This window comes from Fonticula alba (genome assembly GCF_000388065.1).
Source record: "Fonticula alba strain ATCC 38817 unplaced genomic scaffold supercont2.2, whole genome shotgun sequence".
In the NCBI taxonomy this organism is placed as follows: Eukaryota; order Rotosphaerida; family Fonticulaceae; genus Fonticula; species Fonticula alba.
In genome coordinates, this window is record NW_009242972.1 from 2,991,364 (window position 1) to 3,001,464 (window position 10,101).

Below are 10,101 nucleotides of genomic sequence, written 5' to 3' on the forward strand. Positions count from 1 at the left end.
GGGGGGGGGGGGGGGGGGGGGGGGCGGATGGACATGCGTGCGGTGGCGACCACGCACTCGGCCGAGTGGTCGCGCGTGATGAGGAGGCGCTCGTCAGCGCAATCCAGCGCCACAATCGGGCCGGCACCAGGGGCATCAAGGTCGACGATGCTCGCGGCGGCTGGGGCCCGCGCAGCAAGCAGCCCTGCCTGCCAGGGCCCGAGGACCGCGCGGCCCGGGCCGAGGGCCGGGCTCACCAGGCCCAGTGGCAGGGATCGCACCAGCGGCGGGCCAACCACGGGCGGCCGTGCCCGCGGACCAGGCCCCGGCTTGTGCCCGGGACACCGGTCGCCCGGCGCCGAGATGGATGCCCTGTCGATGACCGTCCCCTCGGGGAAGTAACGTCGACGGACCGGGTCGTAGACAAACCCCGGCAGGGCCGGGGCACTGGGCACCGGGTCGGCCGGAGGGGGGGCCGGAGGGGGGCCCGGCTTGGCTGCGGCCCGTTGGCCGGCCGGACTCCCCAGGGCGCCCGGGTCCACCCAGCGAGGGGGCGCGAAGAGCGACTCCGCCTGCCGGTGGTGCTCCGGCCGTGGGGGGGCGGGGACCGTCTCGCCGGTGGCCGGTGGCCGTGGCGCGGCCGAGCTCCGAGGGTCCTCTCGTCGGCCGGAACGCCGGCCACATGTTGGCCGCGCGCGGGCTGGCCGGGAGTGGCGGCCAGCGCGCCGGCCTTGGCCAAGCGGATCGGTCATCAGATCGCCGCAGGCGGCCGGGACAGGAGGCGAGGAGGATGTGCAACACGAGGGGAGCCGGAAGGAGAGGAAAAGAAAGGAAGAGAGAGAGGGGGGAGAGAGAGGGCGCGCGCGCACGCGCACACGAGGCAATGAGACCGACCGGGGCGGAGATGGGCGCATGGGAGAGGAAGTCCGCCGAGGGGTCGCAAGAATATGTCCCGGTGTCATGGCAGCCATGCATGCCATCTTTCCCGCAGGAAAGGCATTGGACAGCAAACTGCGAGGCCTCCCCCCTTCCGCCTGCCCCCCTCCCTCCTTGCCCTTGCCCCACGGTCGAAGACGCGGGGGGGGATGTCGAGATCTCAGGCGCTTCCCAGGGCGGAGGGGAGGGGGGGGGGGGCACGCTGCCCATGGAACATGCGTTGGCACTATGCGCGGCTCCGGTGCCCGGCCAAATGTTCTCCCACCTTCCGCCGGCCCGGGGCAGGGCAACCAAACGGGCGCCGGGGGGGGGGGGGGGGGGACGGGCCACACACGCCGCGCGCCCGACCCGCGCGAGCATGCGCACCCGCGCCAAAGAGCCGGGAAGGCCGGCCAGGGCGTGTGTGTACGTGTGTGTGTGTGTGTGGGCGGGGGCAGGCAGGCCCGCGCCCAGTGCCGGTGGGCCCGACCGGTGTCAGGGTCCAGGCACATAAAACTTTCGGCCCCGTCCCAAGACTAGGGGCGCGCGGTCACACCACCCTTCCTCTCCCTCCCCCCTACTCTCACCCTCCTGCACCTGCGCCCCTTTGCATCTGCGCCTCCCTCATCCCGTCGCACACGCTCCTCCTCTGTCCCTTCGCCACCTCTCCCTCGGACCGCCGCCGTCCGACCGCCTTGTGTGCCCGCCCTCCCCCCTCCTTCTCCCTCTTTCTCTCCCTCTCTCGAGACACCATGAGCGCCATTCAGAACGACTTCGAGTCCCCCGAGCTCAAGGACTACCTGTCTAGGCTCATCTCCAACTATTTGTGCGTGCCCCGTCGCTTGCGCCCCCCCCCCCCCCCCCTGCCCCATGCCTGGCGGGATATCACCAACATCTGACCGACGTCTCGTGTGCCCCCCCCCCCCTGGTCTTTCCGTGCACGCATGGCCTCTTGCCCAACCACACACACACACACACACACACACACACACACACAAACACACACAAACACACGCACGCGCACATACGCGCGCGACAACAGCCAGATGGAGAACCCCGGTGACTTCGTCGCCTTCGTTGTGGAGATCCTCCGCATGGACACCGAGGACCTGAACGAGGTCCTGATCAAGCAACTTTTCGAGTCCTCCAAGCAGGGCGGTGCGCCAATCCCCAACAATTGCACAGTTCCTGCCTTCGGCCTCCCTCCTCCGCCTCCCCACGACCGCCCTCTCACCTCCCTCCCTTGTGCCGGATTCCCCAGATGATGAGGTTGACCAGAAGGCCCTGGAGGCCATCCAGCACTTTGTCAGCGCGGTTTTCAGCTCTCTGGGCAAGTATCTGCCCGGCTTGAAGGCCCTCCATGGCCGCGATGGCTCTTCGGCCCCCGCGGCCCCGGCCCCGGCTGTCCCCCCGACCCTGTCTCCTGCCCTGGCTGTGCGTGGCCCTCCCTCGCTCTTTCCCTCTGCTTCTCAGCCGCCCGCCTTGGCCACATGCAGCTGCCATGTCTCACCCTCTCTCTCTCTCTCTCTCCCGGGCAACCATGCGTGAACATTGCCCCCTCCCCCCCCCCCCGGCCCCCATGCCCGCAGTCCACCACCGACTCCTACGACGCCGACATGTTTGACGATGTTGACGACTCGGCAGCCGGGTCCGCCTCATCGCCTCCCTCTTCGGTGGTCGGCTCGGCCCCCAAGGCCAACCCATACATTGGCCAGCCACAGCCCCACTCGCTGATGAGCCGGATCACCGTTCACCCGGGCTCGCGTCTCAACACCACCCTGCTCGGCAACAATCGCGGCCGGCGTGGGCGCGACGGCAGCCCGGTCGGCAACCGCCACGAGTACGTCGCCGCAGCGTCCGATGCATTCCCTCTCCCCTCCCGCACGCACGCACGCACGCACGCACGCACGCACGCATCCATACATCCACAGATGCACCTATTTCCCCATCTGGCTGACTGTTTGACACACGCTCTGCTCTTCTCCCCCACAGCCAGCGCGGCCCGCGTGGCAACCAGCCTGGTGTCGGCAACCGCCGGCAGCATAACCCCCGCGACGTGGCCGACAGCTCGACCATTTCCGTGATCAAGCTCTCGCCAAACCGCTGCAATGTCAGCTCCATCAACCGCCACTTCTCCCGGTTCGGCACCATCGTCGGCATCCAGGTGAACCCGAACATGGGCCAGGCGCTGGTGACCTTCGCCGACCGGGAGGAGGCCATGGCTGCCCTGCGGTCGCCGGCCTCGGTCCTCGGCGACCGGTTCATCCAGGTGCACCGGTCGTCGCTGACCTTCCAGTCCCGGTCGCAGGATGAGGACTGCATCATCGCCGATGCGGCCGAGATCGCCGCCCAGGCCACCACGCGTCCCGCCGCCCGGACAGGCTCTCATCCTGCCGCGCAGGAGAACCGCCGCATCATCGTCACGAACATCCCCCCGTCTCTCTCTTCACAGGAGGCCATTACTCGGCACTTCGAGCGCTTCGGCAAGACCCAGCGCGTGTCCATCTCCCTAGCCGCCCCGGTCACGGCGATCGTCACTTTTGTGGATGGCCCATCTGCCAAGGAGGTGCGCCCCACTTGGCATTGGCACATGCCCCTCCCCCCCCCCCCCCCCGCCACCCATCACAGCCCGCTTTGTCCAGGCCCCTCCTCCCCGTCCCTGACCCTGACCATCTGCCCTGCATTCTTCGCGCCCGTCGCCATGCGCGCCTGACAGGCCGTTGCCAAGGGCTTCAAGTCCGAAGCCGGCGAGATCATGAGCCTCCGCTGGGCCCCGCCGAAGGGCGCGGCCCCGGTGTCGGTCAGCCAGTTTGGCGCCCCTTCGCAGCATCGCTCGGCGATTTTCGCCCCCTCGCCAGCCCTCACCAGCACGGTCACCATGCAGGATGCCCCCGAGGAGAACGCCGACGCGCCCGGCCCCGCCGGCAGCAGCGATGCCACCCCGGCCGCCGACCCGTCCGGTGCCTCGGTGATGGCCGACTTCTAGGCATGCTGAGATGGCATATCCTGAACGCACACCCACGCACACACACACACATATATATATATATATTTCAGCCATATTTATATATATAAAAAGATTTATATATCTACACATTGCACACAACCGCGCATGCCTCGGAGCTCTGTATACGCCCTTCGGAACACCCTGTGCTGCCGAGCCACACCTCCTTCTCTCTTTCTCTCTGTCTCTCTCTCTCTCTCGCCCCTTTGTCTTTCCGCCTCTCCATCCTCGTCCTACCGTCCTTGAGAACCGCCCTCTCCTTCTGTTTGCTTTGTTCCCTTTCCGCCTGGCGTCGGCACCCTGTGTTCCTGCCTGCCAGCCCCCCAATGTACTTCCTTTTGTTCCTCTGTCTCTTTCCCCCTCCCCCACCCCCCGTGGCATGGTGTCCCCGAGCGAGTGCCCACGCCGAGTTGCTGGAGCGCAGTGGATCGGCCGCGCATGCCGGCCTCCGCCTTCCCCCGCCATCCTATCCCGCCGTGGACCTTTGGGAGGAAAGACACCCCCCTCGACGCAACAGTCAACCATGTCCCTTACACGCCGCGGGCCGAAACAACGATGGCATATATTCCCTGCCTTTGCCTGGCACAGGGGCGCAGAGGGGGGAGGGGGGGAGGGGGGGGGGCATGTAACACAAGGACAGATTGGGATGGCAGTGCGGAAACCCAGGGGGAGGACATTCACACGCATCGCCCCTCTCCCGCGCTCGCTCGCACTCTTTCTCGCTCCCTCGCGGGCAGACGCGCTCTGGCGGGGGCTTTTGCGGCACATGCACGCACTTGGCCTCCTGTCGCACTCGCGCTCGCACCCACGCTCGCGTGCCTGCTTAAGGGCTGCCACCGGGCGGGGGGTTGGTGATCCACGGGTGCGCGAGAGCCTCGGAGGCGGTCAGCCGCTCGGCCGGGTCCTTGACGAGTAACCGCGAAATGAGGTCCATGGACTCGGGCGAGCGCATGCGCCACGCCGGGGCCCCATAGTGGTATTGGCAGCGGATGATGCGCCGGAGCTGGCCCTGCTCCCCGGGCAGATCCTCGCCCTTGGGGCAGGGCTGGTGGTAGCAGCCCCCCGGGCCGTAGTCCTCCCCGAAGGGGGATGTCAGCGAGAGCATCATGAACAGCACCACGCCACAGGACCACACATCGAACGGGGGCCCATGGGCATGGTCGCCAATGAAAACCTCCGGCGGCATGTAATCCAACGAGCCGACTTGGGACTTGGCATAGGCCGCACGCCGGGCCGCCCGCGCGGCCGACTGCTTGCCCCGCATGATGACCACCTGGTCGCCGAAGGGGGCCTCGGCCCCCTCGGGCCCCAGGGCACTGCCAGAGCGGCACTGGCCCTCCTGGAGGGGCTGCTCCTGCTGCAGGGCCTCCTCGGCCTGGGGACCGGACGCGGAGCGGGTGCCGTCGCTGTGGCTGCCGCTGCCGCCGCCGCCGCCGCCAAGACCCGGCCCCGCGGCCAGGGGGCTGTCTCCCAGGGGCGGACTGCTCTCCGACGACCCGGGCGGCGTAAGCGGCAGCCGGGTGGCTGGCCCACTGGCGGCCATGCCGCCGGGCCCGAGGTGGCGGGCCGCTTCGTCCTCCTCCTCCTCCTCCTCCTCCTCGGTGTCGGTTTCGGCATCGTCGCTGATTGGCGTGGACACGCCCTCCTCGGCCGGCTCCAGCAGGGGGGACGTCTCGCCCTGGGCGTGGAAGTGGGCAAACTCCTCATCGGTCAGAGCGCGGACGACGCCGAAGTCACACAGCAGGATCGAAGAAGGGTCATTCGGGTCGGCAATCAGGATATTCTCGAGCTTGGAGGGAGGATGGGCAGATTCGGAGTCAGGATCATGCGCATCGTGGCCGGTCACAGGGCGCCGCAGGCGCCTGACGAGCACGGGCCAGACGGAGAGGGGCGGCGGGGGGCGGAGGGAGGGGGACACGACAAAGGGCGGAGGATGCTGACTCCCGGTGCATACCTTGATATCCCGATGGATGAGCGGGATATTGTGGATGAAATCCACCGCCTCAAAGAGATTGCGCATAATGCGCGAAGTGAGCGCCTCGCCGAAGCCGCCATGGTCGATGAGCACATCGAACAGGGTCCCGCCACGGGCACTGCGAGCGGGGAGTGGCAGTGCGGCAGTGTGGGCGAGGGGGGAGGGGGGGGTCAGACGGGGGGGATCGAGTAAAATACGCTCGCCATGACAAGGGGCATGCGCCAAGCCGGGCCCGGTGTCGGTGCAGCACCGCGAAGAGGAGCAGGAGAGGAGGGGCGCAAACACGCACAGGTCCGTTCGAAGAAGCAAAAAGCGCCCATGCGAGATGGTCTCCCGCAGGCAGATCATGCCCGGGTGATAGCCGGCGGCCTTCATGGCGGCGATCTCGTTGTCCAGGCGGCGGCGGTTGCGAATGCGATCGGTGAACACCACCTTGACGGCAAAGCGCCGGCGCTCGGGCGTCCGCTCGACAGCCTCATAGACTTCGGCATAGGCGCCACTGTGACGGTGGCCGGAAGGGTCAGCACACGGGGCGAGACCGGGCCACTGGCCGGGGGGGGGGGGGGGGGGGGGGGAAGGGACAAAGGGCCGGGCGAGGGCGGGGAAGGGGCCCATGGCCGCCAGGACGAGAGGCAGAGAGACGGGGGGGGATCGAAGACACCACGCACAAGCCCAAGACTCGAACGATCTCGTAGCGCTCCAGGAAGTCCGGCGGGAAGGCCGGCAGCGGAATGTGCTTGGTCCCGGGGAGGGACAGCCGCCGCCGGGCCTTCTCAGCCTGGGCGGCGGCCAGGGCCACGCAGGGAGATGTCGGCGGTGGCGGCGACTCGACCACCAGCAGCTGATCGAGCGCATGACCGAGGAAGAGCCCGGACACCGGGCGCGTGACGGACAGGCGCTTGGCCGCGCGGCGCTTGAGGTTCTCCAACTCGGACAGCTCGCCCACCGGCAGGCTGATGCCGGGGAGGGCGGTCAGGTCGGCGGCCGGGCCGATGAGATCGCCCTGCGAGTCGGCCCGGGTCAAACGCGAGAAGGCGTCCATGAGGGCCGGATCGGCGAGACGCAGGCGCCCGACCGGGCCCTGGTGCAGGGCCGCCGTCCGGGGGATGGCCACATCCGCCGGCAGGGGAGCCGCCCCGCCGGCCGGGGCCTCGGCCAGCCGGGCCATGTCGTCAGCCCCCAGGGAAGGCCCGAAATCCGAGAGACCAGTCGTGTGGGACCGGGTGAGGGCCACACGCCGGGGCCCGGCCGGCAGATCATTGTCCGAGGGGGCGTGGGCCGGGGGGGCGGGCGCGAGGGGGCTCTTTGGCCTGGCCGGCCCGGGGGCCGCGCTGGCCGCATGGCGGCGCGCCTTCTCAATCAAGGAGAGGCCCGGGGGGCCGGGCGATGCCGGGGACAGGCAGCCCCCGCCGGCGAGTGGGTCCACCGGGACGACAAGGTGCAGCTGCGAAGGGCGCGCCGGGGCACCGGGGCGCTTTGTGGCGCTGACAGCATCGCCGGTCATGGTGGTGGCTTTTCAAGCAGAGGACGGGGGAGGGGGGAGGGGGAGGGGGGGGCGGCGGAGGGAGGTGGCGGAGGGCGAGATTGGGCTGGCAAATGAAGGTGGATGGCCGGTGCCGGGGCACGACCGCGAGCGCCGTGGCTGAAATGTGGCCCCCACTCTCGTGGGCCAGGCGCGGGCGCGATCTCGGCCCGTGGCCAGGCCGCCTCTGCCTGGCGGAGGACCAGGGCGGGAGACACGCCGAGGGGGAGATTGGCCGGCGCGCCACACCGGGCCAGGATGAACGAAAGGACCGGCCAACGGGTAAACAGAAATATGACCGTTGCCGAGCCGAAGATCGGGCCAAACGCCCCTGATCGGGCCGTGCGTGCCCATAGCGCCGGAGGCAACACCTCGGCCCCCAGTGGGGGGGTGGGGGGGGGGGGAGGGGAAGGCGGGGCAGGGGCGAAGCATGAAGCCGTGTGTGTGACACACGCGAGCCGCGGATCATTGTCGCCCGGTGGATTCTCGGGTGGGCAGGGATCTCGCGAACGCCTGGCCCCGGTGGCGGCCCGGGGCCGCGCGGATCGCCTTGAGACTGGCCGCACTGTACCACGATGACTGCACCGCTGCAGCCGCCAATGCTGACAAACCAACACCAGTGATGGGGTTATGTGTTATTGTTGTTGTTGTTGATGCTGCTGCTGCTGCTGCTGCTGCTGCTGTTGTTGTTGTTGTGCTCGCGCTCCTCACCGCCGGCCGGTGTTGGATGGCGCGATCTCCATTTGGATGGGGGGCAGTGCCCTCCGGGCTGCGGAGAGAGCAGCACAGAACAAAGGACATCCGACAGTGGGGGTGCATGGGAAAGCCAACCACTCCGCCGCGCATGAAGTCGGCCCCGGCGACCGGGGACACGCGCGCCCGGAGTTGACACATCCGCCGCGCGGCAGCGCCTCGCCGGTTGGAGGGGGGGGCGGGCAGAGGGGCAGGACCGAGTACAAAAAGCCCCCCGCCCCTCCCCCCCACGGGTCCGCCAAATTACCCGCCTCCAACCAATCAGCTTCCCAAGGTGCGTCGCCTCTGCCCCGCCCCGCCCCGTGGCAGCCGCGGCTCCCCCCTCCCCCTGTGGCATGCCCGGACACGCCTGTGGGTGCTGTCTGTTGGGGGGACGCGCTACCGCCGGCGCCCGCCCCCTCTCCCACCCGGGCCCAGCCGTCCCGGGGGGGGGGGGGGAGGGGGGGAAGCGAGAATGCGGGACAGATCTGGTTGAGGGGGATCCGCATAGGCAGGCAGGGGGAGCAATCGCAGCATCGATTCACCCGCCCCGGGGCGGGGACAGCATGCCTGTGTGTGCCCCCTTCCCACACACACACACACGCACACACACACACACAGGCATACATCCCAGCCCCAAGTTGCGCGCGCGAGTCTCGCTTGCGGGCCCCATCGGCCGCCAGTGACGCAGTCTTGGGGGCCGAGCTCCGCCCTGCTCACGCAGCAGCCGGCGGACAGGCCGCGCCAGCCAGAGGCACGCGCACATGCGTGCGAAGCGTCCCTGCCTCCGGGGAGATCGAAAGAAAAGCGATCGGTCGAAGGACAGGATGTGTCCACGCGCCGGGGGGGGGGGGGGGGAGAAGGGATGTTCGCCGGGGGGCGGGCCGGGGGGAGATCGCCGGCCGGCATATGCGGGAGGCGGCGCGCCGACAGGCACAGGGGCAGGCAAGAGACACCGGTGCGGGGGGTATGCTGTACCATGTGACACTCGGGCTCGGAGCGATAATGATGTTCTTCAGCGGCGTGGCCGCGTGCGCCTGTGTCAAACGAGTCGGACCCTTTGACCGCATGCGCCCGGAGACGGTCCCCTCCCTCCGGGCGTGGAGTGCCGTTGTGTGGGGGGGGGGGGGGGGGGGGGCGCACCCGCACGCCCGGAGGGTGACAGCCACCACAGGGCACACACCGGCGACTAACAGGCGACACACGCATGTGACGCAGACGCACACAACGCACGAAATGGCCGCCCCGGGCCGCCCTGGCCGGCGCGGCGCACACACACCGAACGGTCCGGCGTCATGGGGATATGAGGTCCTCGCGTGCCGGCCACACAGGGCGCCCGTTCGCCAGCATCGCCCGGGACACGCCGCCTTGTCCGTGCCCAGCCCCGCCTCCCCTCCCCCCCCGGCCCCTCGGGGGGGCGGCCGCCGCCGGGGCCGGTGAGGCAACGGTACAAGTTGGGCCGAAGCGCCAGCCCGCGAGGCAACCATCCGCCGGTCTGATCTCGCGCACGAGAGCCCGGGGCCTGGCCCAGCCCGGGCCCTGCCTCCCGGTTTGAGCGTGTGCATCTCTCCCCGGGGCAGAGCGGCGGGCACACACGCCCATGATGGCGAGCAGAGCTCCGTGGGGAACGGTGTACATTCCCCAGTATGGCGGTGGAGCGCACGTGCATGTGCTCTCACGTGCCGGGCCCGGGACTTTGTGCCGCCAGCGGGGGTCCCCCGTCTGGACATCCCGGCTCCTGCCCCCCCGCCTCCTGTGAGGGGCGGGCTCCACACCGCCGGGCTCCTCCTCCGATTGGTCCTGGTATTGCGTTGTGCCGCTGCTCTCGCGGGCCCCCGGCTTGGCCTCGGCTGCGGGCCATAGAACCGCAAACGGGCACTCCTCCAGCCCTTTCAAGTGGGAGATTCAATTGAACGAGAAGACCGCGGCCGGTCGGCTCACGGATGCGCACCCTGGGTGGCGGCCCGGCCTGGG

The 10,101-nt window shown here is 69.4% G+C and overlaps 3 protein-coding genes across 3 annotated transcripts in view; 1 reads left to right on the forward strand and 2 right to left on the reverse strand.

The window, feature by feature from the left end:
- The window catches only part of H696_01627 (hypothetical protein), a gene marked incomplete at its 5' end in the record, with an annotated part of 3,045 nt that extends 2,091 nt beyond the window's left edge, over positions 1 to 954 (reverse strand). Inside the window, 2 exons of the mRNA XM_009495530.1 lie at positions 58 to 679; positions 855 to 954. Of these exons, the coding sequence (XP_009493805.1) occupies positions 58 to 679; positions 855 to 954 (722 nt within the window). The remainder of the gene's footprint in view (positions 1 to 57; positions 680 to 854) is intronic.
- A 500-nt stretch (positions 955 to 1,454) lies between these two features.
- Positions 1,455 to 3,941, forward strand: H696_01628 (hypothetical protein). Its single transcript, XM_009495531.1, has 6 exons — positions 1,455 to 1,720; positions 1,937 to 2,052; positions 2,156 to 2,328; positions 2,484 to 2,734; positions 2,887 to 3,460; positions 3,611 to 3,941. The coding sequence occupies exons 1-6, from the start codon at positions 1,647 to 1,649 to the stop codon at positions 3,878 to 3,880; spliced, it is 1,458 nt and encodes a 485-aa protein (XP_009493806.1). The 5' UTR covers positions 1,455 to 1,646; the 3' UTR covers positions 3,881 to 3,941.
- Positions 3,942 to 4,721: 780 nt separating this feature from the next.
- On the reverse strand, positions 4,722 to 7,399 carry H696_01629 (CAMK protein kinase; the record flags this gene model as incomplete). The annotated part of the gene is made up of 4 exons (XM_009495532.1): positions 6,542 to 7,399; positions 6,163 to 6,372; positions 5,853 to 5,991; positions 4,722 to 5,687 (listed from the first exon to the last, which is right to left on the reverse strand). Exons 1-4 carry the CDS (start codon positions 7,375 to 7,377, stop codon positions 4,722 to 4,724), a joined length of 2,151 nt encoding a protein of 716 aa, XP_009493807.1. The 5' UTR covers positions 7,378 to 7,399.
- Positions 7,400 to 10,101: the final 2,702 nt, after the last annotated feature.